We start from the raw sequence: 24479 nt of genomic DNA, 5'->3' as shown, positions 1-24479 counted from the left end.
CCGTGTGTGGTGGTGTCCAGTAGACTGATGCAAAATTTGAAATTTTCGCTCCACAGTGCTCAAACGGTTCCAAATTGGGCCCTGATTAGCCTCCCAAAATTTGAACTCATTTAGTTAGAAACTGACTTGGCACAAACCATTTGAAGTTTATATGGGAAGTACTATGGAGAAGCCATAGTTTCGGATCATATCTATATCAAAATTTATCAGTTCACTCTATTTTAGAAAATTATAGCTGAGCTTGTTGAAAATTTTCTCAGCCACAACGTTATTCAAGACCACTTTTCGATAAAATGTAAGGAACAAAAATTATTAATGATTCAAGTCACTGATGTCTTATGATTATGCTCAATGAACTGTTCAGCAGGCAACATTGGTGTTTATGGCGCGTAGAAAAGAGGACAAAAATCATGGCTACTATGTCACTCTACATAATACAGTGTTGCCCACAATAAGTTGCTTAATCTTGCCATAAGATTGTCAATCTCTTAAACAATTAATAACTATTTAATTTGACGTTTGGCTGAAAATGATTTTCTGCAAAGTTGTAGCTGATAAAAATTCCCATTAGAATAGCAATAGAATTTTTTAACAGTACAATATGTAAAAAAGGCTAGAAGACCATGAACAAAAAGTTTTGTTTTCCCATAGTAATTTCCATATAAACTTCAAATAGTTTGTGCCAAGTCAGTTTCTCATCAAATGAGTTTAAATGTTCGGAGGCTAATCAGGACCCGCTTTGAAACCGTTCGAACACTGTGGAGCGAAAATTTCAAATTTTGCATCAGTCTAGTGTCCAGTCGTCGGCATCAGCAGCAACAGCAGCAGTGCTTTCGGTGCGTGGCGTTGAACATTGTTCTCCAGTACACAACGAAAGGTTGCCTGCAAGCAACGAGCATCAATCGAAGGAGGAAGAAACCACACACTGGTGTGCCCAGGACCACAATGGCCACATCTATCCAGACATGTTCCGGGCAAGTGGCCAGTTTGTGATTGGGGTCGATTCCTTAAGTGGATTTTATCTATGTTCTCTATGAAACCGTGGGCAGGACAATGCTTTGACTGTCCCATCCTGGTGTTTGTGTGCGTAGAACACCCACTCCTCGCGCCTCTGCTGAAGCTAAATCCAGTCCAGAATTGCTCAAAGACTAACAGCAACTAACGAGAGGGATAAAGCTGATTAAATTATTATTTTTTTTAGAAATTCCTGAGAAGATTCCCTGGCGTACTTCAATATATTCTATTCTTAAAAATTTGCTTGACAAACGAATTTGAAAATTGCCTGAGAATTCCAGGTTAAATAAAATTCCCTGTAGATTTTAGGTTTTCCATTTCTTTTTCAGCTCAGTGATGGTAGTGGGTATTTGGTACAATAATAGTGACTTTGGTGACTAAAATAACGAAAAAAATAATGACTTTAAAGGCTGACTAAAAGTAAATTGGTACGCACAAAAAGACCTGTAATTCGTGATCCAATAAGTTTAAAAAGTCCATTAATGGTTGCTTTACAATACTTTTGTTAAAACTTCAAAGTTACCGCATTAGGTGGTTACATTTCTCCAGTTCGAACGAAATTTCGAACCTTTCTCTTGGTGGAGCCCATCAGCGCCCGCACAGTGGAAACGGACACGGAATCAGCGCATTCCTTCGGATTGTCCTGGACTGCCCGCCGCTTCGTCGAAGTAGCTGCTTTGAAATTGCCCAGTATTTTTCGATTGGTCGAAATTCCGGGCAATTCGGAGGATTCATTAGCTTGGGGACAAAATCGATCTTGTTGGCAGTATACCACTCCAGAACCATCTTGGAGTAGTGGTAGCGGGCCCAATCGGGCCAAAACATGACTTTGCTCCTATGCTTACGGACGAACGGCAATACACGCTTTTTCAAGCATTCTTCGAGGATGTGACGAATGGTTCCGTTTTCAGGCCACCAGGCTTACCAAATCATGGTCTTCTTCGCGAGCTTGTCGGCAAACACGAACTTGAATCGTCCCGGCACATCCCCACGTCCAGTCGCGATGTGAAACTTTTGACCGGGAAGCTGGTTAAAATCGAGTTTGACGTATGTTTCGTCATCGATCAAAGTGCAACCCTTGTGTTTCGTCAAAACACGGTCGTACAAGAGCCTTGTACGCTTTTTGGCCACCGGAAATCTGCTTCATGTGCCGGTTCGGATGTTTACTGGCTTTGTACGACTTGTATCCTTCCCTGGCAAGGATGTTCCGCACCGTTTGAAAGTTGGCGTTGTACCTTCTGGCCACATCTCGGATCGAAAGACCGGGGTTGGCTTTAAGGCACCTCAACACCTTGCTGTGCGCAGCTGACGATCCCTGGTTTCAGTTTTTTCGTAGGTCCGCTGATTCCTTCCCACACTCAGGGTTTCCTTGTAGGTTTTGAACAATCGACAAACTGTTGTTATCAGCATCTTCAGCACTTTATATTTCTTATATTTATTTCTTCTTTCGAGTTCCTTTGACGTTATTTATGAACGCGATCGACTGCTTTGATCAAACTTGCACCAGTTGTTCTCTATAGAAGTGTAAACAAACCACTGTCAAAGACTTTCGATTCCCAACACTAAAGGCGTGCTAGCGGCGCGCGAGGGGCGTACCAATTCACTTTTAGTCAGCCTTTAAAACAAAAATGACCAATAGTCACATTTATTGATCGAAACGATATGAAAGATATGGAACCAATCGATCGTTGATTGCGACCTGCGTTGAGAAATATTATAAAGTCACAACCCACTATGAGCATTTTTTAAGCTTCTTTAAAATAAAGCAAATGATAAAAGGGCACCATAAACTTATTTTCAAAAAATCACTATTAATTGGGTTGTTTAGGCGTATTGATGAAAATACATACATATTCGCAATCTGCATTAAAAGTAGAACCGAAATTCAAAATTTCATCCATTTTGGTCCACTGGAACTATTTTAAATAAGTGCGATTACATTATCCAAAAAAATACCATCTTAGCGCCCCTCGGTGCGCCTTTCTATGTGAGCGAGCTGTCAACTAATAGATCTAGTGGCAAGAATTTAAAAAAAAATCTTGATATAATTATCGATAAAAATATCCGGTATGTTTTACAAAATTTAACAACCCAAATGGGTCCTTTAAGGGTATTGAGGTAAATGCATATTCGTAATCTGCATTAAAAATGGAACGCAAATTCAAAATTTCATCAATTTTGGTACACTGGAGCTATTTTAAATAAGTACGATTACATTTGAAAAAATCACCTTATTAGCGCCCCTCGGTGTCACTTTGTATGGGAGTGAGCTGTCAGTTTGTTAGTTTAGTGTTTAGTGTGTAGTGAAGTTATTATTTTGCTTTAAATCTTGATTTAAAAATCGAGTTGCAAGTGTGTGGGTTTGAAAAAAATATCACTGTGTTCAGAAAACGAAGCAATACATTTTTCAAAATTAAAGAACCCCATTGAAAAAAAAATTAAATGCTCAGTTCATTTCTAACTTCCATTTCCTCATTTTGCTGCCTAGATTTTTTTAAAACAAAACTTTTACTTAGTTGAATTTAGATTCAGATCGCGAATTGGTTTATTAGAATGAAGGCATTCTGAGGATAATTTCATGAAGTTTGTGAAAGACGACGAAATGGGGAAAACGGGATGCTAGAATAACTCCAGGATCTCAAAGAAATTCGGAAAATAATTCCAGGAGAGGTTACCAAACAAATTAAGGGGAGAAATCTAAGGAATTAGTGAGGAGAAATGAAAATGAATTCTTAGGAGACTTCCAATGTGAGTAGAATTCCAACAGGAAAACTGAAATGAAATCAATGAAAATTCAGAGATTTTTTCCATAGGATTTCTTACTGAGGAGAATTTTATGGCATTTCTTAGGAAAACTAAAACAAAATTTGAAGAATATTTCAATGAAATTGCGATAAGTATTCTAACTATGTTCTTGTGATATTTTTTTTAGAGAATTCAGAGAAGCGTTCCAAATGAATTTCTGGAAGAATTCCATTAGGGTTTCAGGAGAATACGAGCGAATGATGAGGAGAACTCCAAGCGAATTTTCAAGAGAAATCTCCGTTGAATAAGGAATGGACTATTCTGAGTTCTTCAGAACTACTTGAAAGTTCCCAAAATATCTCTGAAGTTTACGAAACTGCCTTGAAGTTCTTTTGTACTTTGAGAAATTAGCCTGATGCTCGCAATACTTCTCATATTTTTTTTAACTTCTCTAAACTTTTTCGGGCTTCGTAAAGTTTTCACAATTTTCCTAACGATCATGAATCTTCTCTTAAGTTTTAACAATTCACTGAATTGCTCTGGAATATCTCTGTTTTGAAGATATCTGTTCATTCTTGAACTTTTTTTTTTAGATCTTCATTATTAATATTAATATCTTTCTTCAAGTTTTCGAAACTTCTCTAAAGTTTTTGCAGTTCTCATGAAGCTTGTTGTACTGCCCTGAATTTAATTAAATTGTCTTAAAAATGAGAAAATCTCAATAATTTTCTTAACATCTCTAAAGTTCTATGAAAATCCGGGAGTTTCTTGAAATTTGCCGCTAATTTAGTTAAACGAATGGAACTGAACTCCCTTGTACTTCCCCTCGTTTTTGGAACTTTACTAAACTTATTTGAAATGCTCCCGAAATGTTCATAAAAGTTCCTTAAGTTCTCGGATCTTCCCTTAAGTTCCATAGACTTTTATAAACTTCTCAAAATGTTTCTGAAGATCTCTGTACTTCTGTGAAGTTTTCGAAGTTATTCTGAAATTTCAGGAACTTCTTTATGCTCACGCAACGAAATAATTAATATAGTTCTATGATTTGCACTGCACTTCTCAAGATTTGACTGAAGTTCAAATTATCGAAACTAATTAATAGTTTCTTCAATAGTTAGTCTAGAGTTTCCTGATGGATTCCTTTAACTATCTAGACTGCCCTGAATATCTTATTATTATTTTTTAAAGAACTCATCATTTTACTGGAATTTAATGAGTGCCTTTAAGTTTTATAATGTTTATAAACGCTCACGGAAGTTTGTCTTAAAACAAAAATTTTCCCTGGAAAGCCTGGACATCCCTGATGTTTTCTATGCTTACCTTAACTTCTCTAAATTGATCTAATGTTTCGGTAAATTTTCTGATAAATATTTATAATTCCCTGAATCTTCTCAAATTTTCCGGATCAATCATAGAATTCCCGGAATATCCCATAATTCCTAGGAATTCGGATGTTATCTGATCGTCCTCGAAGTACTCGGAACTTCACTGAATATAATGAAACAATCTAAAAATATCTAAATTTCGTAGCGACCGGAATTTGTTGAAAATATCGGTGCTTGCTAAAAAATTTCGCATTTTTTTAATTAATGAAACTTTGTTGATGTTCTCTAATAAATAACTGCAGAAATTTTATCTAAGTAAACCAAAGTTTCCGGAGATTCTCTGAGTTTCTTGAAGCTTTTGTAAGGTTTCTGCAATTTTCTTGAAATTTTTTTAAACTGCCTTTTAATTCACTGATCTGTCTTGATGTTCTCGAAGCTTCCCTAAAGCTCTCAATTCTAATGAAGATCTCGGTTCTGCTTTAAAATAAATGGAATTCTTGTGAATACCCTTAAATTTTCCTGGAATTCTCTGGGTTTCTGTGAAGTTCTTGAAATATTTCTGAAGTTTGCATAAATTTTGTGAAGGTTTCTGTACTGAAGTTCTCGGAACAGCTTAAAGGTTCTCGATTTTATTTCAGCACGTCATGGAACTATCCTGAATTTGTCTAAACTCACGCTTATAGATTTTTTAACCCATCCAAAAGTCTTGGCTTAAGTTTCGGGGACTTCCCCTTAAGATCTCTGGAATTCCTCAAAGATCTCTAGATCTAGCTTTTCTGAGATAAATAGAACTTCCTAAAAGTTTCCACAGTTTTGCTAGTACGAAACTTCCAGACATTAAAAATGTTGAGATCTTAGACTTACTAAAATAAAGTAAGTGTTCAAAGACGATTAAACCACAAACGAAGTGACAGACGACTAACTGGCGAAGAAATCCATTAAAATAATGTGGTTCACTGTAATAGAATTTTCTTAGAAGCTTGTGCCATCATCCACCAGATGGGTTAGTTTTTTTGTTTTGATTTGAACAAAGTTGATTTTGTGTACAATGATTCTTTGACAGTGTGCAAAGAGTGCGTATCATTTTGTCATTTTTTTATGCATTTCAGTCTTGAGTAGAGTGAAAGAGATAGAACCAAAACATTCTAATACATTTGGTGAAAATGCTAGTACAATCCAGTAGTAGTGTTGCCATGTGGTACAATCCAGTAGTAGTGGTGTTGCCATGTGGTACACTGAAAAATTGAAATAGCAGGTTAGTCACCAAAGTTTTCGAGCCGCTCCGTCTGTCACTTCGTTTGTGATTAAACGTCAGAAAAACTCTATACAAAGTCGTAAACTTCGAATTATTCAACAATTAAAACAAAATTAATTCACGTTAAAATAGTGACTAATTACAAGAAAAAGTGACTTTAGTGACTTGGCCTTAAAAAAGGAGACTTTTAACGTAGGACTACGTCTGTGATTTCTATATGGGGGTACACTTTGTGAAAACCGAAAATGGAACATGTAACAAAATTATGAAAGATTTTGAACGTTAATAACTCAGCTGCCCCAGGACCAATTTCAATAATTTTATCACCAATAGATCAGAAATATGTCTACGCATCTGTTAAGACTTTATCATTTTTCAAATGTTCACTATTGAAAATTGCCCGAATGTGCAACTGTTGCTGCGAAAAGCGATTTCCCTAACACAGATTTCAAAATTGAATTCCATCCGGTCTCACCAAATGGTGTTTATTAAATCACCACGTGGTAAGTTGTGATGTTCTCCAGTACACAGCGAAAGGCTCCCTGCAAGCAGCGAGCTGCAGCCCACATGAGCATCCATAGAAGGAGGAAGAAGCTGCACCACCACTAATCGGAATCAGTAGCTCTTCGTGAGTTGCTGTGGGCCATCTATGCCAAGCGCGTTATACTAAAAAGTATAAACAGAGAGAACCCTGCGCAAATTCATATTCCTACACAAAACACAAGCTCCTGCTGCAGTGAACAAATAAGATTTATTATATAAGACCACGTAGTCCTACGTCACCATTGCGTACAACAACCCCTTGTAGTTTTTAGTGACTGGCTTGAAAAAAATAACCAAGTCACTAAAAAGTTTTTTTTTTATATCGGGTAAATGATGGCTTCGGCAGACATCGACTGTTTTCGGCAACCACAATTTAAACTTGAATTTCTCTGTATTTTCTCACTAAAACACTTCGCTGAATGTATTTAAACGATTCCTTAGTCTTTCAGGTTCAATCCTAATACATTTTCACGACTGTTAAGCCAAATGAAACATAAGCACATGAAAATACGGCTGATTTCGAGTTGCCGATAATAGAACAACTGGTTAACACGCAGTTTAAACCAAAAGGTTGCCGAAGTAAACCAGGCTGCCGACAATAGTCACACTCACCTGAGAAGTTTGGAGCGCCTTAAAAACGTTTTCAAACCGTTTTGGACAGTTCTGTCGATTGAAATGGATAGAGTAGCTACACAGCTAAAAAAAAGTAGTGTAAATTTCCGTTACTATGATGCACATAAATGGAGCGTCATAAATCATACAAATTTACATTATAAATCGTGTAAATTTATGAGACATGTCATGCAATATTCCATATATTGTATGCAACTTTCCACCTTTGTTTGCAAATTTCTTGCAAGCTGCTAGTTTACGTGAAAAGGAAGTTTACATGCATGAATGTTTGCATGCATGGATGTTTACATCACCAGTAAAATTCAGATTTTTTTAGTGTGTAGCAGCAGATAAATGTAAACAAACAAACACGTCATATGTGTGCGTGACACTGAGGAAATGCTAATAGAAGTGCGGAAGCTGCTTAGATTGCCGAGAATACGTAAATTCCCCTCTTTATTAAGGAGACTTTCAGTCACTAAAAAGTGACTCGCTACCAGCTCTGAATATTGCGAATTTTCCACCAAACTGGACAAATAGACGTTTTTAACGCGTGCGGTAAAAGTTTACGGCAAATCGATTTGTTATCTTCGGGCACTTATTTCTTATGAAGCAAAAAATAAATGCTCCGAAGACAACAAGTCGATTTAACATAAACGTGCACTTTTATCACACTTTGTGCCTTTTTTGGAGCAGTCCAGTTTCAGTTACAACCAACAATACTAATCCTCAATCATCAACTACCAGTGAGGCTGTTGCACAAAACAAGAATACCTGTAGGGTAAGTGCACCAGTTTTGGCCATACATCAGAAAAATTAATTCGCAATTTTCGTGCATTTTGCGGGGAACATTTCAAGATCAACAATTGACAAGGCCTCAACTCCATTTTAAACAAACCGTTTAAGGCCATTTTCTAGCGAACCAAAACCTACATTCGCAAAACAAAATCACAATCCGTTAGAGGAGAATTTCCCCTACCTGTTCATTTTGTTATTTCACATTGGCGTACTTCGATTCGCAACAAAATGGCCTTACAAGGTTTTGTTTACAAAATGGAGTTGAGGCCTTTTCAATTGTTGGTCTTGATTTATGTGTTCGCCGATTAGTGTGATTTGAATCAACAAACAGCTCAAGATTTCGGACTTGCAAACAACGTGAAATAGGATTAATTTAGTAGGTCATCAAAATTCGGAAGCGATTTTCACGATATGGTCATTTCGGAGTTACACCCTTTTCAAATGTTAGTCTAGATTTATGTGTTCGCCGATTAGTGTGATTTGAATCAACAAACAGCTCACGATCTCGGACTTGCAAAAAACGTGAAATCTCGCGCAACACGAGAAAAGGGCCTATCTTTGTTGATTGATTCTCTTCATCGATTTTCGCTTTTGCGAATAACCAGACTGCAGATGAATTTCCCATTCAGTATGTTGTTTCAGGCGCAAGCTAACATCATCTTCTGTCGACCTGTGCTGCGAGCTTAGCGCGAAATTCGTTTATGTTGCCTTGGTAAACCAAAGGAGAAACTCGATGAAGAGAATCCATCAACGGGGATAGGCCCTTTTCAAATGTTAGTCTAGTAATATTGACAAACCATGGTGCATTTCCCCTACTCACATATTGACATTTTAATATGTTGTTTTCGTACAATCATTCATCAATAATAATCTTTGCGTCCTTTGCTCAGCTCTCCCCCTCTCGGTCTCTCTTTCGTCATATCCGTTCCATCCCCAAAGGCCGAAGAACCAGAACTGGATTTTTATTTTTGTTTTCCCTCGGCAGAGATCTTGTTTTGTTGAACTGCTGCCTTTTGAATATTCGATTTTTTTCCTTTTTTGCTTCATTCTTGTGCCTATCCTCTCGCCTTTTCGTGTTCGGGATATGTGTATGTGGTTGAACCTAGTCACTCACGTACCTTTTATTGTAGTTTTTTTTGTTTCTCCTCAATGTGGGTATGTTATTTTTCAACTCGCATCTCGCTCTTCTCTCCGGATTGTACTTTGTAGTCGTGAGTTGTGAACTTGTTTTCGGTTAAACTTCTGAACTTAATGTGTTGTTTTTCACGGAGAGAAAATGTTATCCCACTTGCATGGCACTGTGCATAGAGTATGCAGATGCAAACTGCAATATATGGTGGAATTTTATGGAGCCAAAGCAAAGGAACAGGACAAAAGCTTTCCCGTTTGCCGATGCGGTCATCCCCGTACCTACCTATATCGATTAGAGATCATTCTGATTATTCTAATGCACTTTTCTGGCGTGTCAGAGCATATGTGCACTGTTATTCGGTCACAGCGCGATATTCTAAACATGTGACACGAAAGGAAATGAGTCCACTGGGAGCGCCGATAGCAAGCCATGGCTCTCATTATTACATCCTTGTCCGGTTTCGGCTTACTAGTAGTAGGCTACGTATCAGCCTCGCGCAAAAGACAAACTCAACCTCGGTTCGACTACCTGGCTACTGCGATGCAAAAGGTTCCCAACAGCAGACTGGTCAGAAGTGCACATTTTTTCGTCCGTTTCCATATCCAAGGCAAACAGGATCTTGCAGATGTACAGTTATTGTATGGGTTTATCGCATAAGGGTCGGCAAAGGTTAGGTATGACGAAAAAAAGGCACCATGTGCTGTTACCTGACGATTTTAGTTCTAATGCTGCCGAGACCCAACGACTATAAATATGAATTAGCATTCCTTCTTCTAAATCTGTGCTCTTTCACTTAAACTCAAAGTATCAGCACTCTGTGTGTACATTGCCGCTGAAGCAGAAGAAAGCATTTCGTGCGTAGTAGAATTTTAGTATAAATATAATAATTAATAAAGATTCTATTTTTAATTCACACACCGCACGCGCATCGTCCAAGCCAAAGCGGCCGCTTTTCGGTGTCATCAGCATCCATGCAAACGTCGCGACGACAGCGGCAGGTTTTTCACCTTCTTCCCTGCGTCTTACAAACTACCCCTACCTCGGTGCTGTATTCTCTACACATCATAAGGCAGCGAGTGGTTTCGCTGATTCATTCATAAATTTCCATCCGCCACTAGTGCTTGTGATGAAGTACGCCAACTACTACGACTAGAGGAGGTCGTCAGAGTGATTACCACGTTAGGCATGTCATACCTGCCTTGCGCAAGCTAGAAATGTCACAGTTCAAATGCGTGGTAGAATTGCTGAATCGATTTGGAAGCTGGCAGTGGTACACCGTTGAACGTTTTGCTTCGTTTGTTGTACATGCCAACTTAGTATTTAGTACTGACTGTACTACACGGCCAGACAAACCATCAACATTTGTCTTAATTCACGAGTTACAAACGGAAAGGGCCAGGTAATTAGTTCAAGCAGTAATCGGGATGTTGTTATGATTGGTAGCAATGTGTGATGGAGACTGCAACCATCTTGATATCTTGTAATGTAAGATAATCATCGCAGATTGGAGAACTAAGGACACGATTGATGGAATCCATTTACCATACAATTTGCTTTACCACTTCGCATTTTCACGGGCCCACGTCTGGAGATCTACAAAATGTACAAAGTTTAAAATGAATCTACATGTTTGTTGCAAATAAGCAAGCATCGCGTTTAATTTTCAGACCTGGATGACTTCTGGATGGCGAAAAAGGGATTCCGTGAACCTTGTCCTTAATGCGATGAAGTTATCATAGAACGAACAATGTTTAATCCATCCCCTAATATACACTTTCATCATTAGGATGCTAGCTAGAATCAGTTTCTTACCTCAGTCAAGTTTTCTCATAGACATAGTAATTTTCTCACCCTTGGTAATTACTTTTCTGGTTGTTTCCGGATTTACCACTAAGGGGCATATGAAACACTTGTCTTTAATCCCGATTAATCCAGGGCTTTGGAACATTATATTAGCTCAAGGTGGCCAGTGAATTTTCATTTTGAAATTCCCGATTTTTTCCCGGTTTAAGTTTTCAATTTCCCGGTTGTTAGTATTCAACAAAAAACGAAATTGAACGTATTTTAGCAAACGTGCTGAAAAGAATTTACTGAAAGGATAAAAAAGTGATTTGAGAAGAAACTTTTCTTCAAAATTTGTGATTAATAGCAATCTTCGTGATGCGAGATTTGGAAAAAAAATAATTAAAATGTGAGATTTTGAAAAATTTTCAAGATCACAGATTTGAATACAATTATCATACTTATGACTCGTGGGGTCATAATTGTCACGCTCTGAGATTTGGAAGCATTTTAAGGGTTATAACAAATTACAGGCCTCCCTTAGCTCAGTCGGTAAAGGCGCAGCTACAAAGCAAGACCATGCTGGAGGTGGCTGGGTTCGATTCCCGGTCCGGTCTAGGAATTTTTCGGGTTGGAAAATTTCTCGACTTCCCTGGGCATAGAGTATGATTGTACTTGCCACACAATTATACTAATGCAAAAATGGTACAGGCATCGAAAGCTCTCAATTAATAACTGTGGAAGTGCATCTAGAACACTAAGTTGAGAGCACGCAATAAGCTAATATGCGATATGCAATAAGCTTGAAATGCGAAGAAGAAGAAGAAGAAGAACAAATTACAGAACAATCTGTAGAATCTTGCGGACAAACCCTTGAATTTTAAGTAACATTTAAAAGTATTCAAAGTGTTGATTTGAAACAAATATAGAGAAGGATTCCAGAATTATTATCACATGAAGTCCTTAGAAGTTGTTAGATGAATTTGGAGGGATTTCTGTAGAGAGGAATGCAAGTTCTAAATTAAATTGGAGGTAATTTTAGAAGATTTCAAAACGAGTTGTGAATAACAAAACTTTAAGGAAAATTCCTACGTGATTCTGAAGAGCTTTGTATGGGGATCGTGAGGAAAATGACCGATGAATTTCAAGAAAAATTCCAAGAGAATTGTGATCAGATTTCAACAAGAAACAGAGTTCTAAGAGTTTTCTGGCAATAATTTGCTGAAAATTAGAAAAATCTTCAAAATACTCCAAACGGTTTCTAAATAAAATTTCGAATAATTTCTACTGTTTTGAATAGTTAAAATAAATGTTTGTAAAGATTTTCAAAGGAATCAAAGTCTCCGATTAGGTTCAAGGGAATTCTAAGAAGGATTCCAATTAAATTCTCAGAAAGGGTTTCAAGGAAATTCCACAAAGAAGTCAACGGTAATTATTACGCGGAGTGTTTTCTGTTTAATTTCCGAAGAATTGCAAGTTAATTCCCGGAAAAGAATAATTTAGTTTCGGTCTTTACAAATATTTGTTTCCAAAGTCCAGCATCTTCAATATTTTCTTTCAAGGACCATGCACTTTACATCTGAAATTGAAACGACAAAAAACAATTTGCAATTTGCTGAGTGATTAAATTCTAAAAACAATAAGACGGGAAACTGAAGAAAATTATGCAGCAAATAGAGCAAGACGTTCATTTGATAAAGGATCACTCTGTTTTAATGGTTTATTCTGAAATTCTGGTGTAAAAATGTGTTCCTATGGTATGGTCAATTTATTTTTCCCGGTTCTCTCGTTAAATTCCCGGGGTTTTTCCCGGTTACTTTTCAAATTCCCGGATATTTCCCGGTATTCCCGGTTTGCTGGCCACCCTGTTAGCTGTATTTCTAATGAGCAGGTTTTTAGTTTACTTGGTATTGTCCCCCATTGGTGACATCCCAAGTCAGGGTGGCCAGTGAATTTTCATTTTGAAATTCCCAGTTTATCCGGTAAAATCTCATAAAAAATTTCCGGATATAGTATTCAGCAAAAAAACCAAAGTAAAGCTGATATCACACTGTTTGCCAACACGTCAAATATTTGACTCGTGAAGTTTTGCCAAATATTGCTTCTTGTCATACATGTTTGCCTAAGCCATTACACTTATCTGATATTTGGCAAATATTTGACCTAAAAATATTTGAACAAATGCTACAAAATGGTTATTTGACCAGCTATTTGTCAAGATATTTGTTGAAATATTAAATTGATTGCAGTTTTCATAGTTTATTTATTTGGCCATTGATTTTATATTTAATTAATGATTGTATTTGGTTCAATTTAATTTGTGTCAAGAAAGCTTTTTTCATTTTATTATTTTCTTTATTATCGGGATTTTTAGCCGTAGGCTAGTTCATCACGTTAGATTGGAATAGGTTAGGCTTAAGGCCTGTTTCAGAAGAAGGTTTCAATTTGACATTAACGTACCATACAACTGGCTCTGATTACCCGCCGAGAGAGTCTGGCCGAGATACCCCGATGGCAGAAAAAAATAGAAACTATACGTTGTATAGTTGGGATTCCAGACGTTCTCCGGGAGTCCGTGTTGTTCGCGTAGCTTCTGGAATTTCGGGCAGACACACAGCACGTGTTCCACTGAGGCGGGGATGCTGCAAATTGGACATACCTTGCGGAAAGGTCCGGTCCGGAGTCTTGAAGTGATTCGCTGGTCCTTATACTTGTGGCTGTCCAGCCAGGGTCGTACGGTATCCTTGATCTTCCTCAGGAAAGTGGTCCGCGACTGGAGCCGTGCTTCCATGTTTGTGTTCGTAATCCAACGCCTGACGTCTAAGAGGGGTACGTTCCTGGTGTAGCGGGCACCAGATGGGCCAGATCCCGCCAGTCTGTTCGCAGTCTCGTTTCCAAGAACACCGCAGTATCCGGGAATCCACGTAAATACGGTTGAAGGTGGGGCGTACCGTGTAATGGCTTGTATCCAGCGCCTGGACGACACTGTGTGAGTCCGTTGACACGAGGATCGGTCGATCTACCGGAGTGATGACTGCATCTAGGATGGCTGCGGCTTCCGCAGAAAAGACGGAACATTCATCCGGTAGACTTTGACTTATTGCAGTGTTCGGTACTGCTACTCCGATTCCAACTCCAGTCTGCGACCGCGATCCGTCTGTAAAGCGATGAACGTGCCCCGGATAGACCGACCCGAGAAGCTTTGTAACAGAACGGAGTTATCTCCGGCTTGGAACCCCCTTTTATCCTATTATCTATTTTGATAACATTTAATCGCCAACTCTTCTCTCCATGCCAGTGGATCCTGGCCACCGTGGGGAGGTCAAAGTTGGCTGCCAGTGGACCTACATTAATATATGGGTCATTCCAGCTCAAGTTGGTACACCACCTGTGTTCGATGTCACCGATTTGGGCCAAACTTGGCCAAAACGCTTATTTTGGCATTCACGTTCTAAGATCACGAATAGCTTATTTGGTTGTGGAGTAATCTCTTCTGAAAGTTGAATTTTTTAAAAATCTCGAAAATCCAGGGTTGTAGCCCATAAGGTTCTAGGCACTTTAGAGCTAAATCAAAAAAGGCGTTTATTCGGAATGCCAAAATAAGCGGTTTGACCATGTTGAGTTGATTCGATGAGTAATTATCTTTTCCATCGACACTCTGCACATGCAGGGCTGGTAGTGCTGATGCGATATAATAGTAGTGACTGTAGTGACTAAAATTACGAAAATAGTGACCAAATAGTGACTTTTATATAGTAAATAAGTAACCAATAGTGACATTTAAATGGTGACTCAGAAATTCAAATACGTTTTGATATTGAACTAGTCTTACCGGCGCCGGTGGTGTAGTGCTAAGCGAGACTGCTTTCTCACCTCAATGGGTCTGGGTTCAATCCCAGTCGAGGTCGGTGGGATTTTTCTGAGGCATAAAAATCTCTGGTCACGTCTTCTTTCGGAAGGGAAGTAAAGCCATTGGTCCCAGCCCATGCGTGTGTTGAATTGGTGCGATATCCTACGCAGGTGTCGAAGCTGCCTTCATGCACATTCGGTTGCCGTCAATAAATGGCAAGCGATGTCCGTCGATGTTGGCACTAGATTGCGGTACAGAGACCGACATTAAATAAAGGAAAGAAGATTGAACAAATCTCAATTTTTTGTCATGGAACCTAAAATTACATTTCATAAATTCCTCTAATTATATCGAATCTCTCAACAGAATCTCCTGTGAGGACCAATTGAGGTGATTTGATTAATTTTCTTTTAATTACGTTATACATGATGCCCAGAAAATAAAAATTTGAAATTTTTCGGATTTTCTGGAGTTTTGTAAATTTTACTGGTTGTGAAATATACATTTAAACTAATGTATATTATTATTTATCTTTATTATGGAGGCTTTCAGCCTTTTGCTGGTTCGCCTCCAAACTAATGTATAAGCCAATGATGCCATTAGGTTATATACACAGCAAAAAAATAATTTTGATATCACATCAAAGTGGATGCACTACAATCATGTCGAAAATTTCATGTAATTTTTATGACCACATAAATAAACAAATGCAGTAAAAGCAGCGTAATGTCAGTTCATGCATTGTATTAATGATAATTTTGTCCTTTTTAGCAAGTAATATTACACTATATTTTCGACATGATTGTAGTGCATCCACTTTTACGTGATATCAAAATTATTTTTTTGCTGTGTAGGGCTAAATGGATCATTACTCCAACAGCAGTATTATATTTACCTTGATAATTTGCTATCCCTATTCTTTTAAACTTGCCTCTGAAATAAGCTGAACAAAAATAATATTGCATTCTTGAAATACTCTGCAGAACAATCCACAAAATTTGAACTTCTAATGTTTCTTCCAGAAATTCCCTGAAGGTTCATTTCAAAATCCATTTTAGAACTCTCATGCAATTAACATCAGAAATGTTTTAAATTTCTTCTCTGAATGTTCTGAATTTTGCGTTCCAATCATTTAATATCAAAAGTGATGCTCGTATGTGACACCTCCTAAAGTCTTAAACCAGCTTTAACTAAAGGGCGAACACGAAATTATTGCGACACCGAAAATGTCATGCCAATTTTCTTATAATGTTTAGAATCAAACCAAAATTTTAGGGTAGTTTTATACATATATTTACTTCAAAAATCAAAAGAAAAGTTAATCGATGGAGCCTTGAGTGTAAAATTGAACGCATTTTCGCTTGATGCTCTCCATCAAAGTCTTTACAGTGTCATCCGGTACCAGTTTCTCAGTTTTTTTTTCCATTTTCTTAACATGTCCTTCTCGTCTTTGACTGTCTTCTTGCTCTTCCGAAGTTCCCGCTTCATTATTGCCCAGTACTGCTCCACCGGGCGCAGCTCCGGACAGTTTGGCGGATTCATGTCCTTTGGAACAAAATGGAAAGAATTGGCCTCATACCACTCAAGGACACTTTTAGAATAGTGGCATTCTGGACGTAGCTCTGCGACATGCCGATCTTTTTAGCCAAATCACGACTTGAGACGTTGGGATTTGCTTTAATCATCCGCTTCACCTTTCCCTCCGTCTTTTTGTTCTCCGGTCCCGGTTTTCTTCCAGCTCCTTTGCCGTGGTCCAACGTCAACCGCTCCTGGAACCGCTTCAACACTCTGGAGACGGTTGAATGGTGAATGTTCAACATTTTTCCCAACTGCCGGTGCGACAGGTCAGGAAATTCATTTGTTCTCTCAACTCGCGTTGGTTCACTTCCATTTTCGTTGAATCGAAAAACACGACTTCGAGTTTGACAGCATGTACACAATACACATCAATGAGAAAGTGTGCAAAATTTGGTTGATTTTTACCCAATGGTTAAAAAGTTATGCCCTGTTGAATGTGTCGCAATAATTTCGTGTTCGCCCTTTATATGGTTAAACCTGGTTTAATATTTAAACGGAGATGATCAAATTTGCATCAGAACACCTACATTTACATGAGATTTTCGCAGTGTGTTGTTTGTATTCTTCTCTGAAATATTTTGGTGTGATCTCTAGAATTCCTTTGAAGTTTTCTTCAAATTTTCTTTGGATTTTTTATTAAACTTTCTAGATAATTCTAAAAGACTTCCGAAAATCTAGCACAGACCGGTATCCTTGAATAATTTCCAAAGTTCATAATTTATTTTCGGAAAAACGAAGTTTTATTTTCCCCGATTTACAGTGTTTTACACGGTTTTTTAACATTTATTGATTTTTTTTTCCGGTCACCTTGGTTATAATTGTTTATTTTTAAACAGATATGCATATTTCTACTGTAGACTTCCTTAGTGCCAAGTACTCAATTTAAACATTTTGATGATGTTCTTCACATGGGAAAAAAGTTACTTAAGTGACTATTTTTAGAGAAATAGTGACTTTAGTGTCTTTGTGGTGCAAAAAGTTACTTTTTAGCGACTGACTTAAAAATGGTGACCTAGTCACTAAAAAGTGACCTGCTACCAGCCCTGCACATGTCACGTGGATAGCTGGATAGAGGCTCTAGGAACCAACCGAGGTAAAACAAACGTCGGCGGCTTTATCTCCGGAACGATGAGTTCAAAGTGCAGAAGGTTGAGGAAATCTCCTCGTTAATCATGGGAAGCTTCGGGTTCCATGGACTTCCTTGAAAAATCCAACGGATATCCCAGTTCAAAGAAACTATCCAAGAAGTCATATGAACTCCTCCGATCTTGTTTTGTTTGGATCAAACAAATCCTTTTCTCCAGTCTATTGTTATGGTGTAGTTTGTTTTCTCATAAAAAATCTGTGTCAAATAATACGCCGCATCGAATTATTTTTTTTCTCTATTGGATTTTATTCAAACCGATTCTGAAGGAACTTGTCCGGGAGATAAAAAAAAGAAGCCCACATATAGGGGAAATGGATGTAATGTTGGCCTAAATGCCCCTAATTTGGGCCCATACATAACTTCAGCAATCGACTAAATTTTCAATAGCGACCAACCATTATTACGACCACCATTACTACCGTCCCAATAACGCGTTCATCTGAATAAAAATGGGCCCAATCTTAGATCCATAGGCCAACATTAGAGCCATTTCCCCTAATCCCAAAGGATCTGCGAAGGATATTGTTCGCTTTTCAATCAAAAATGCATTTGAATTAATGTGTCTCTCACATAAAGGCCCAAACGCAATTTGGGCGGAAGCGGAACGGTAACGGCAAGTTTGACAGTTGTCACAAATGACATCCAAATGTCTAACCGATGTCTTTTTGGTTCTAACTTGTTTTAAATTCGACAAGTAGGCTTACTCAGATCGGACTTTTCCACTGACGCTGCCGTTTCGCTTCCGCTGTAATTGCGCTTGGGCCTTAAATCGTCTATTCCAGTGATCAAATACGGTCACAGCAAGCGACGAATATTTGATGTTGTTTGATACCCAAGAATTTCAAGAGTATCAAATAAATTGTTTGACTGTTTTCAGCGACCATGTTTGGCAAAACATAAAAAAGTCCAAATAAATGGAATGACAAATACAAACCAAATATTTGCCATAGCAATATTTGGTCATTACACCTTGGTAAAATATGTTTGTCAAAATTTGCCAAATATTAATTTGACGTTTTGTCAAACAGTTTTGTCATGACCGGACCGAGGTTTCCAGGCTCGGTCTCGGTCATGGCTAGACGAATCTGCTATTCTTTTTCTGCTGCTGCTACTACTACTGCTGCTACTGCTACTGATCCGTTGTTTTCAAAGTTCGTCACAAGAATTAGTCCTAGACTTAGTACACGGTCGACCACCTTGGTGGGATTGGTTCGTTTTGTTTTTAGAATTTGAAGAGAAACTACTTAATACTACTATTTACAGCTTAAAACTAACCTACTCTACTATATACACTTAACCTACTATGTACAAATTGCTTATTAAAGCATGTTCAGAAATATTGCATTTTTGGATAAATTTGGTTGTCATATCCTCAATTTTGGAATCTACTTTGGGAATTTCTGCCTCTTGATGGAGGTCTGCTATTCTTGTGTCGAATGGACGATCTAGGATCATCCTCAACACTCTATTCTGTGCAACCTGGATTTTGTTCCTGTGGGTCTGAGCGCACGATTCCCACACCGGGGCGGCATAGATGATCGCGGGGGCTATGATCTGTTTGTAGACAGCCAGTTTGTTTTGCCTTGAGAGGCGGGATCTGCGGCAAATGAGCGGATACAAACACCTAACCAAGGCGGACTAGGGTTTTCTCTATGTGCGAGCGGAACAGGAGCTTCTCATCGAACAACATCCCGAGATAAGTAACATCAGTGGACCACTCGACCCTTGTACCATCCATTATTACGGTACAAGAGGGAGACGGTTTAAGTTTTTGCGATTGTCTGTGAAGGAACATGATCGCTTGGGTTTTCGAGGCGTTGATTTTGATTTTCCACGTGGTGGCATAATCAGTAAAGGTGTCAAGGCATCGTTGGAGCTTGTTCGTAATTTCACGAGGCATCCTACCCTTGACGGCTATCGCGGTGTCATCTGCAAACAGGAAGAACACGCAACCGTCTCCTAGAGGAGGGATGTCAGACGTGTAGATGCTGTAAAGCAGTGGTCCCAGCAGACTCCCTTGCGGAACACCTGCTGGGATCGGAAATTGTCCCGAAAGGGAACTATTCAACGACACCCTGAACGACCTTTGCTGGAGATAGTTACGGGTGATTTTCACAAGGTATGGTGGAAAGTTGGAGTTACAAAGCTTGTATATAAGTCCGTCGTGCCAGACATTGTCAAACGCCTTTTCGACGTCTAACAAGGCCATGGCTGTGGACTTGGATACAGCTTTGTTACTTCGGATGTTATTCATCACCCGCACTAGCTGATGATTGGTGGAATGCCCCTTGCGGAACCCGAACTGTTCCGGAAGAAGAATGTCATGTTCCTCCACAAACTTGTTTAGTCGGCTGAGGATCAATTTTTCGAACAGCTTGCTCAGCGCTGAGAGCAGGCTAATCGGTCTGTAGCTTGACGGTAGTGAAGGGTCTTTCCCAGGTTTGCGGATCGGGATGATTTTTGCAACCTTCCAGATGCTTGGAAAGTAGTGCAGCTCCAGGCACCTGTTGAGGATGGCAGCCAGCAGCGAGTGCACCCTCGCGCTGAGATTTTTCAACTCTAGGTTGAATATTCCGTCAAACCCGGGAGACATCTAACGTCTGGACGCACTGCGCAACCTGGTTCTCGAGTGGACTTGGGATTTTGGAGCCAAGCAAATGCGACTGGGCAATGATCACTTCTGCGAGCTTAGGTAGCCCATATTTATACCCAAAGAATGTTCCCTGCTGCGCTGCTAGCTGTCTCGGGATTTTCCCTCACAAAGCAATGATAGTTAGATTTTATTCTCATTCACGCTAATTTGGATTTACTCAAATTAAACGTTTCATTACATGACTTAATTTTCATTTTTTTTTAATCATTATTATTCCACGCCAACTCTATCTACCACAAGTGTGATGTCAGCTTAAGGGTTAAGGGTTTGAATATTTTTAAGCTCAATTCTCGTGTAACATTTGAAAAGGGCCTATGTCAAAAATGTAAACAAACCAGAAAATTGAGTTGTAAATTTTTCTCGTTGCTATTTAAATCATATAGGGGAAATGGCTCTAATGTTGGCCTATGGATAAGATTGGGCCCATCGCTAAAAATCTGCTGTTTATCAATTTTATCTACATTCATAGTGTTTTATGTTACTTCATACGCGAAGTTTTGAAGAAGTTTTGGAGATTTGAAGTATGTCTTCAAATGTACAGGCCATACTTCCCTAGCGCAGACTTAAAAGCCAGAGTTACAAGATCATGATTCAAAAATGACCAATCGAACTGGTTCGCAATGGGTGAAAGTGCATCTTTTTCGATGCGATATCATATTTTTTATTGTGTAATTCGAAATCGATCTCCACTTTGATTTCCTACTGATCATGTGTTACCATTGCTAGTAAGTATTAGTAATTAGTGACATCGCAATATTATTGCACCCCCGGCACCATCGGTTTGTGATGCTGGGCATCAATTGGAGGTTTTCTCTTCAGTTAAATGGCATCTGAGTAAGTTGGGCTATATTCGTTTTTAGAAGAAGATTCTGAGCAGCACATGGATGGGAAGAGTGAAGATGTCAAGTCCCTGTTGCAAACATTTCGTGGATAAAGGGCGGGTTCTTCTCCCCATTCATTGGGGCATCTTCCTGTTGGATGACTCATTTTCTGATTAATTGGGTGATCAAGTTGTTGCAAGGAGATTCTTAACTGTCACAAGGAAATGAAATTCATCTATCAATTCATCCATTCGTAGTTGGCCCTTTATACAGAGATTTGCTGATGACAATCAGAGGTTATTAAGCTTGATCAAGTTCAACAGTGAGGAGAGCTCACAGCTATCGGACTAGTTTCCGTGCTACAATGAGTGGTGGACCACTATCATCATCATCAGCAGACACACCAGATGAGCATGACAAGGCGTTGATTGACCACTCTTACATGGCAATTGTAATAGCTTCCTGTTCTGCGATGATTCTTTGGGAGTTTGAATGTCCCAGAGCAATACTATAATTTCTCTGAAAGTCCTTGACGCTTTCCGTTAAAGTCTGATAAAATGCTTCTGAAAATCTGAACCGTCTTGTACTCCTTTGAACGTACTCTAGAAGTCTACATGTCTTTTGTCCCCTTGAATTTTCTTAAGATTTCCTTTTTAGTTAGTCCTTTGAAGGTTCTCTGAGCTTCTATTTGGGAAAGTCTCTACAACTTACTTAAGAAATGCTTTTCGTGTATTGCAGACAACATAGTAACTAAATTTGTGATTTTTTTTCTCTTTGGTGTAGATAGCAGCTGCGAATCGTTAAAAGATGATTTGTCAACAAAGAAATACATAAATCGGAGATAAGTTCTTTGCAGTCACCCCTACAAATGCTGATTTTATCACTATAGCTAACACAATTTAAATTTTAAATCGATAAATTTGTTTGATATGACAAGGAAGCATTGGGTAGACATCTTTTTGCGTAACATATTAAAATCCAGCAAACCAAAGATATATCCCCCTGAAAGGGTGTAAAAAGGTGTGATTATTTTTGCATTCTGGGTTCCTGTGTCGATCCCGTCCCGTCCCGTCTCTTTGCATGATTACAGTGCTCTCTTACCTGACGTTCTCGACGGCAATGGAATCCGATTTCCCTTCCTGCGGGATCGTCGCACGTACGACCGGGACGAGGAAAACGAAGCACTCGGCATTTTTCTCGCTTTGCTTTTCCTTCTCCCGTAAGTGCGAGATTCCTTTTTTTTATTTTCTCGCTTTTTTGTTGATACTTGAAATAGGTCTGTGCTGGCTCTGTGTGTTCTTGTGTTTTATTTTTGACAGACACACCACAGTCCTTCCCCGTGGAACACTGCCCTCCCCGTTTTAGCCTAACAGTGGTCTATATCGACGACGAAGACGACTACGACGGTGTACTACTACCCAGCAGAAGCAGAAGTACAAATCGATTTTCCAGCTGCTTCCTATCTCGCTCTATCCGACATAAACTTATGGGGCTGCACTGCACTAACTAGCGCTCTTTCACATCTCACCGGAGCTGGAAGCGCTTCCTACTGCTGCTTCTACGGCTATTAGCTCATCTGGTACAAGATTATCCTCTTCCACAGACATTGCCACTGGAATTTTCATTGCACACCAACTTTCCGGAAATGCTCACTGGACAAAAAAAAAAAAACGAAACGGAATTAAATTCACACGCAAAAATTACTCGACCACGGAACACATTCGACACTTTGATAGCACACACTCTATGGGTGCTCTGTGTCGGAGTCCCTTCCACTTTTCTTTTGCCGTCGAGGGTTGTGCAAAATATTTTTCCGAAATACACACACCTTTCACACGGCTCTGCACCCGAACTTAACACACTTGCCGTTCCCCGTTTATTTGTGAGCCACTGGGCTCTGCTTTTTCGGCCGTTTTGCTAGATTTCAACACGGTAGCTGATCAATTCACTTCCAGCACCGACAATTCGTGGCCGAACAAAGAAGGTGACGACGACGACCGAAAAACCGTGTCCAGCAGCAGCAGCAGAAGTAGCGATCGTACCAGTCCAGTGCGGCGAGCCGACGTCGAATTGGATGCGGCCATTTTTCAACTTTTCGAAAGCATAATACACACGACGATACGACGATACTCGGTCTCTTTCCGCTCTATGTGTATGTTTGGTGTGTTAAAATGTATAACAACACCTTTTGGCTTCTCGCTCTCCGTTCGGGGTTTGCTGCTTTATTGTGTTGTTGTTGTTGTTGTTGTTGCTGTGGGATGCTCGGCACTGGATGGCTTGGGCACTGCTGCTGAATGCTGCTGTTTTTTTTTCTCATTCATCAGGACTATGATGGTTTCTCACACAGCTATGATAATGGTGTCTATGCAAGTCGGATCGGGGTATTATTTCCTAGCCAAAGCAGTGCTGCCAGTTAGTAGTGGTGGAAAGGTCTTTCACGATACAATGGGAAACGGTTTGCTTTTAAACAGGAGTTCAAAACTTGCAAATCATATTTCCCTATCACAGACATCGAAATCGTGGTGGTCGTCATGCGTCATGGTATGGGATCCTAACCGGGTTTTATAGTCTTCCGATACTGCCATATTCAAAGGGCAGAACCGACCTAGGGCAACATTTTTGGAACGTGGGTATTTACTTCTTACTTTATGTGCAAGGTCAATAGCTAGACAGTTCGGTATGACTCTATATTCGTATAATCCCTGAGTATCACTACGCTGATTTGTACTTTCTATAAGATTGACGTTAGCAGGTTAAGCTTCTGTGATTTTTGAATACATCAGTTCCTGGCAAAATAGTGAAAAAAGTTGTATTGACTTTCTCCGATTTGTATGAAACTTTGGGTAATTGTTTGTAATAGGTAATGATTCACATTTTTGTTAGAATTCGGCCATTATGAATCTTGTAAAATTTTCAAAGGGTTCTTGAATTTTTTAAATATTGTAGCACGGAAACGGCATTTCTGATCGAAAAATGTCCAGGTTTTTATCAAAACCTAATTTGAATCAAAAGTAAGTATGTACACAGTAAGGTTCTCGAAAGATGCATACGAGGTGGGATCGGCTTCCAACGAGAAGATGGTGGCTATTTGAAGAGAAAGCGGTGGACTCTATACACTATGTTTGGTAAATGACCAAGTTTTCTGCATGGCCAAGGAAGAAACCGACATGGTGTTGTGGGGCATTTGAACATGCAAAGTCTCAAGATGTTCAGATCCATATCAA

General features: G+C 39.1%; 1 protein-coding gene across 1 annotated transcript in view; it reads right to left on the bottom strand.

Annotated features, from left to right (window-relative positions):
• FBXO11 (F-box protein 11) overlaps positions 1 to 22821 on the bottom strand; it is a 50801-nt gene extending 27980 nt beyond the window's left edge. Inside the window, exon 1 of the mRNA XM_065218203.1 lies at positions 22357 to 22821. Coding sequence (XP_065074275.1) covers positions 22357 to 22447 — 91 coding nt within the window. The 5' untranslated portion in view covers positions 22448 to 22821. The remainder of the gene's footprint in view (positions 1 to 22356) is intronic.
• Positions 22822 to 24479: the final 1658 nt, after the last annotated feature.

Source organism: Ochlerotatus camptorhynchus, unplaced genomic scaffold (genome assembly GCF_037179485.1).
Source record: "Ochlerotatus camptorhynchus isolate MF236.1 unplaced genomic scaffold, CSIRO-AGI_Acam_v1.1 ptg000084l, whole genome shotgun sequence".
Classification (NCBI taxonomy): domain Eukaryota; kingdom Metazoa; phylum Arthropoda; class Insecta; order Diptera; family Culicidae; genus Ochlerotatus; species Ochlerotatus camptorhynchus.
The sequence above is the reverse complement of the archived record's forward strand: the minus strand, read 5'-3'. Positions and strand labels throughout refer to the sequence as shown.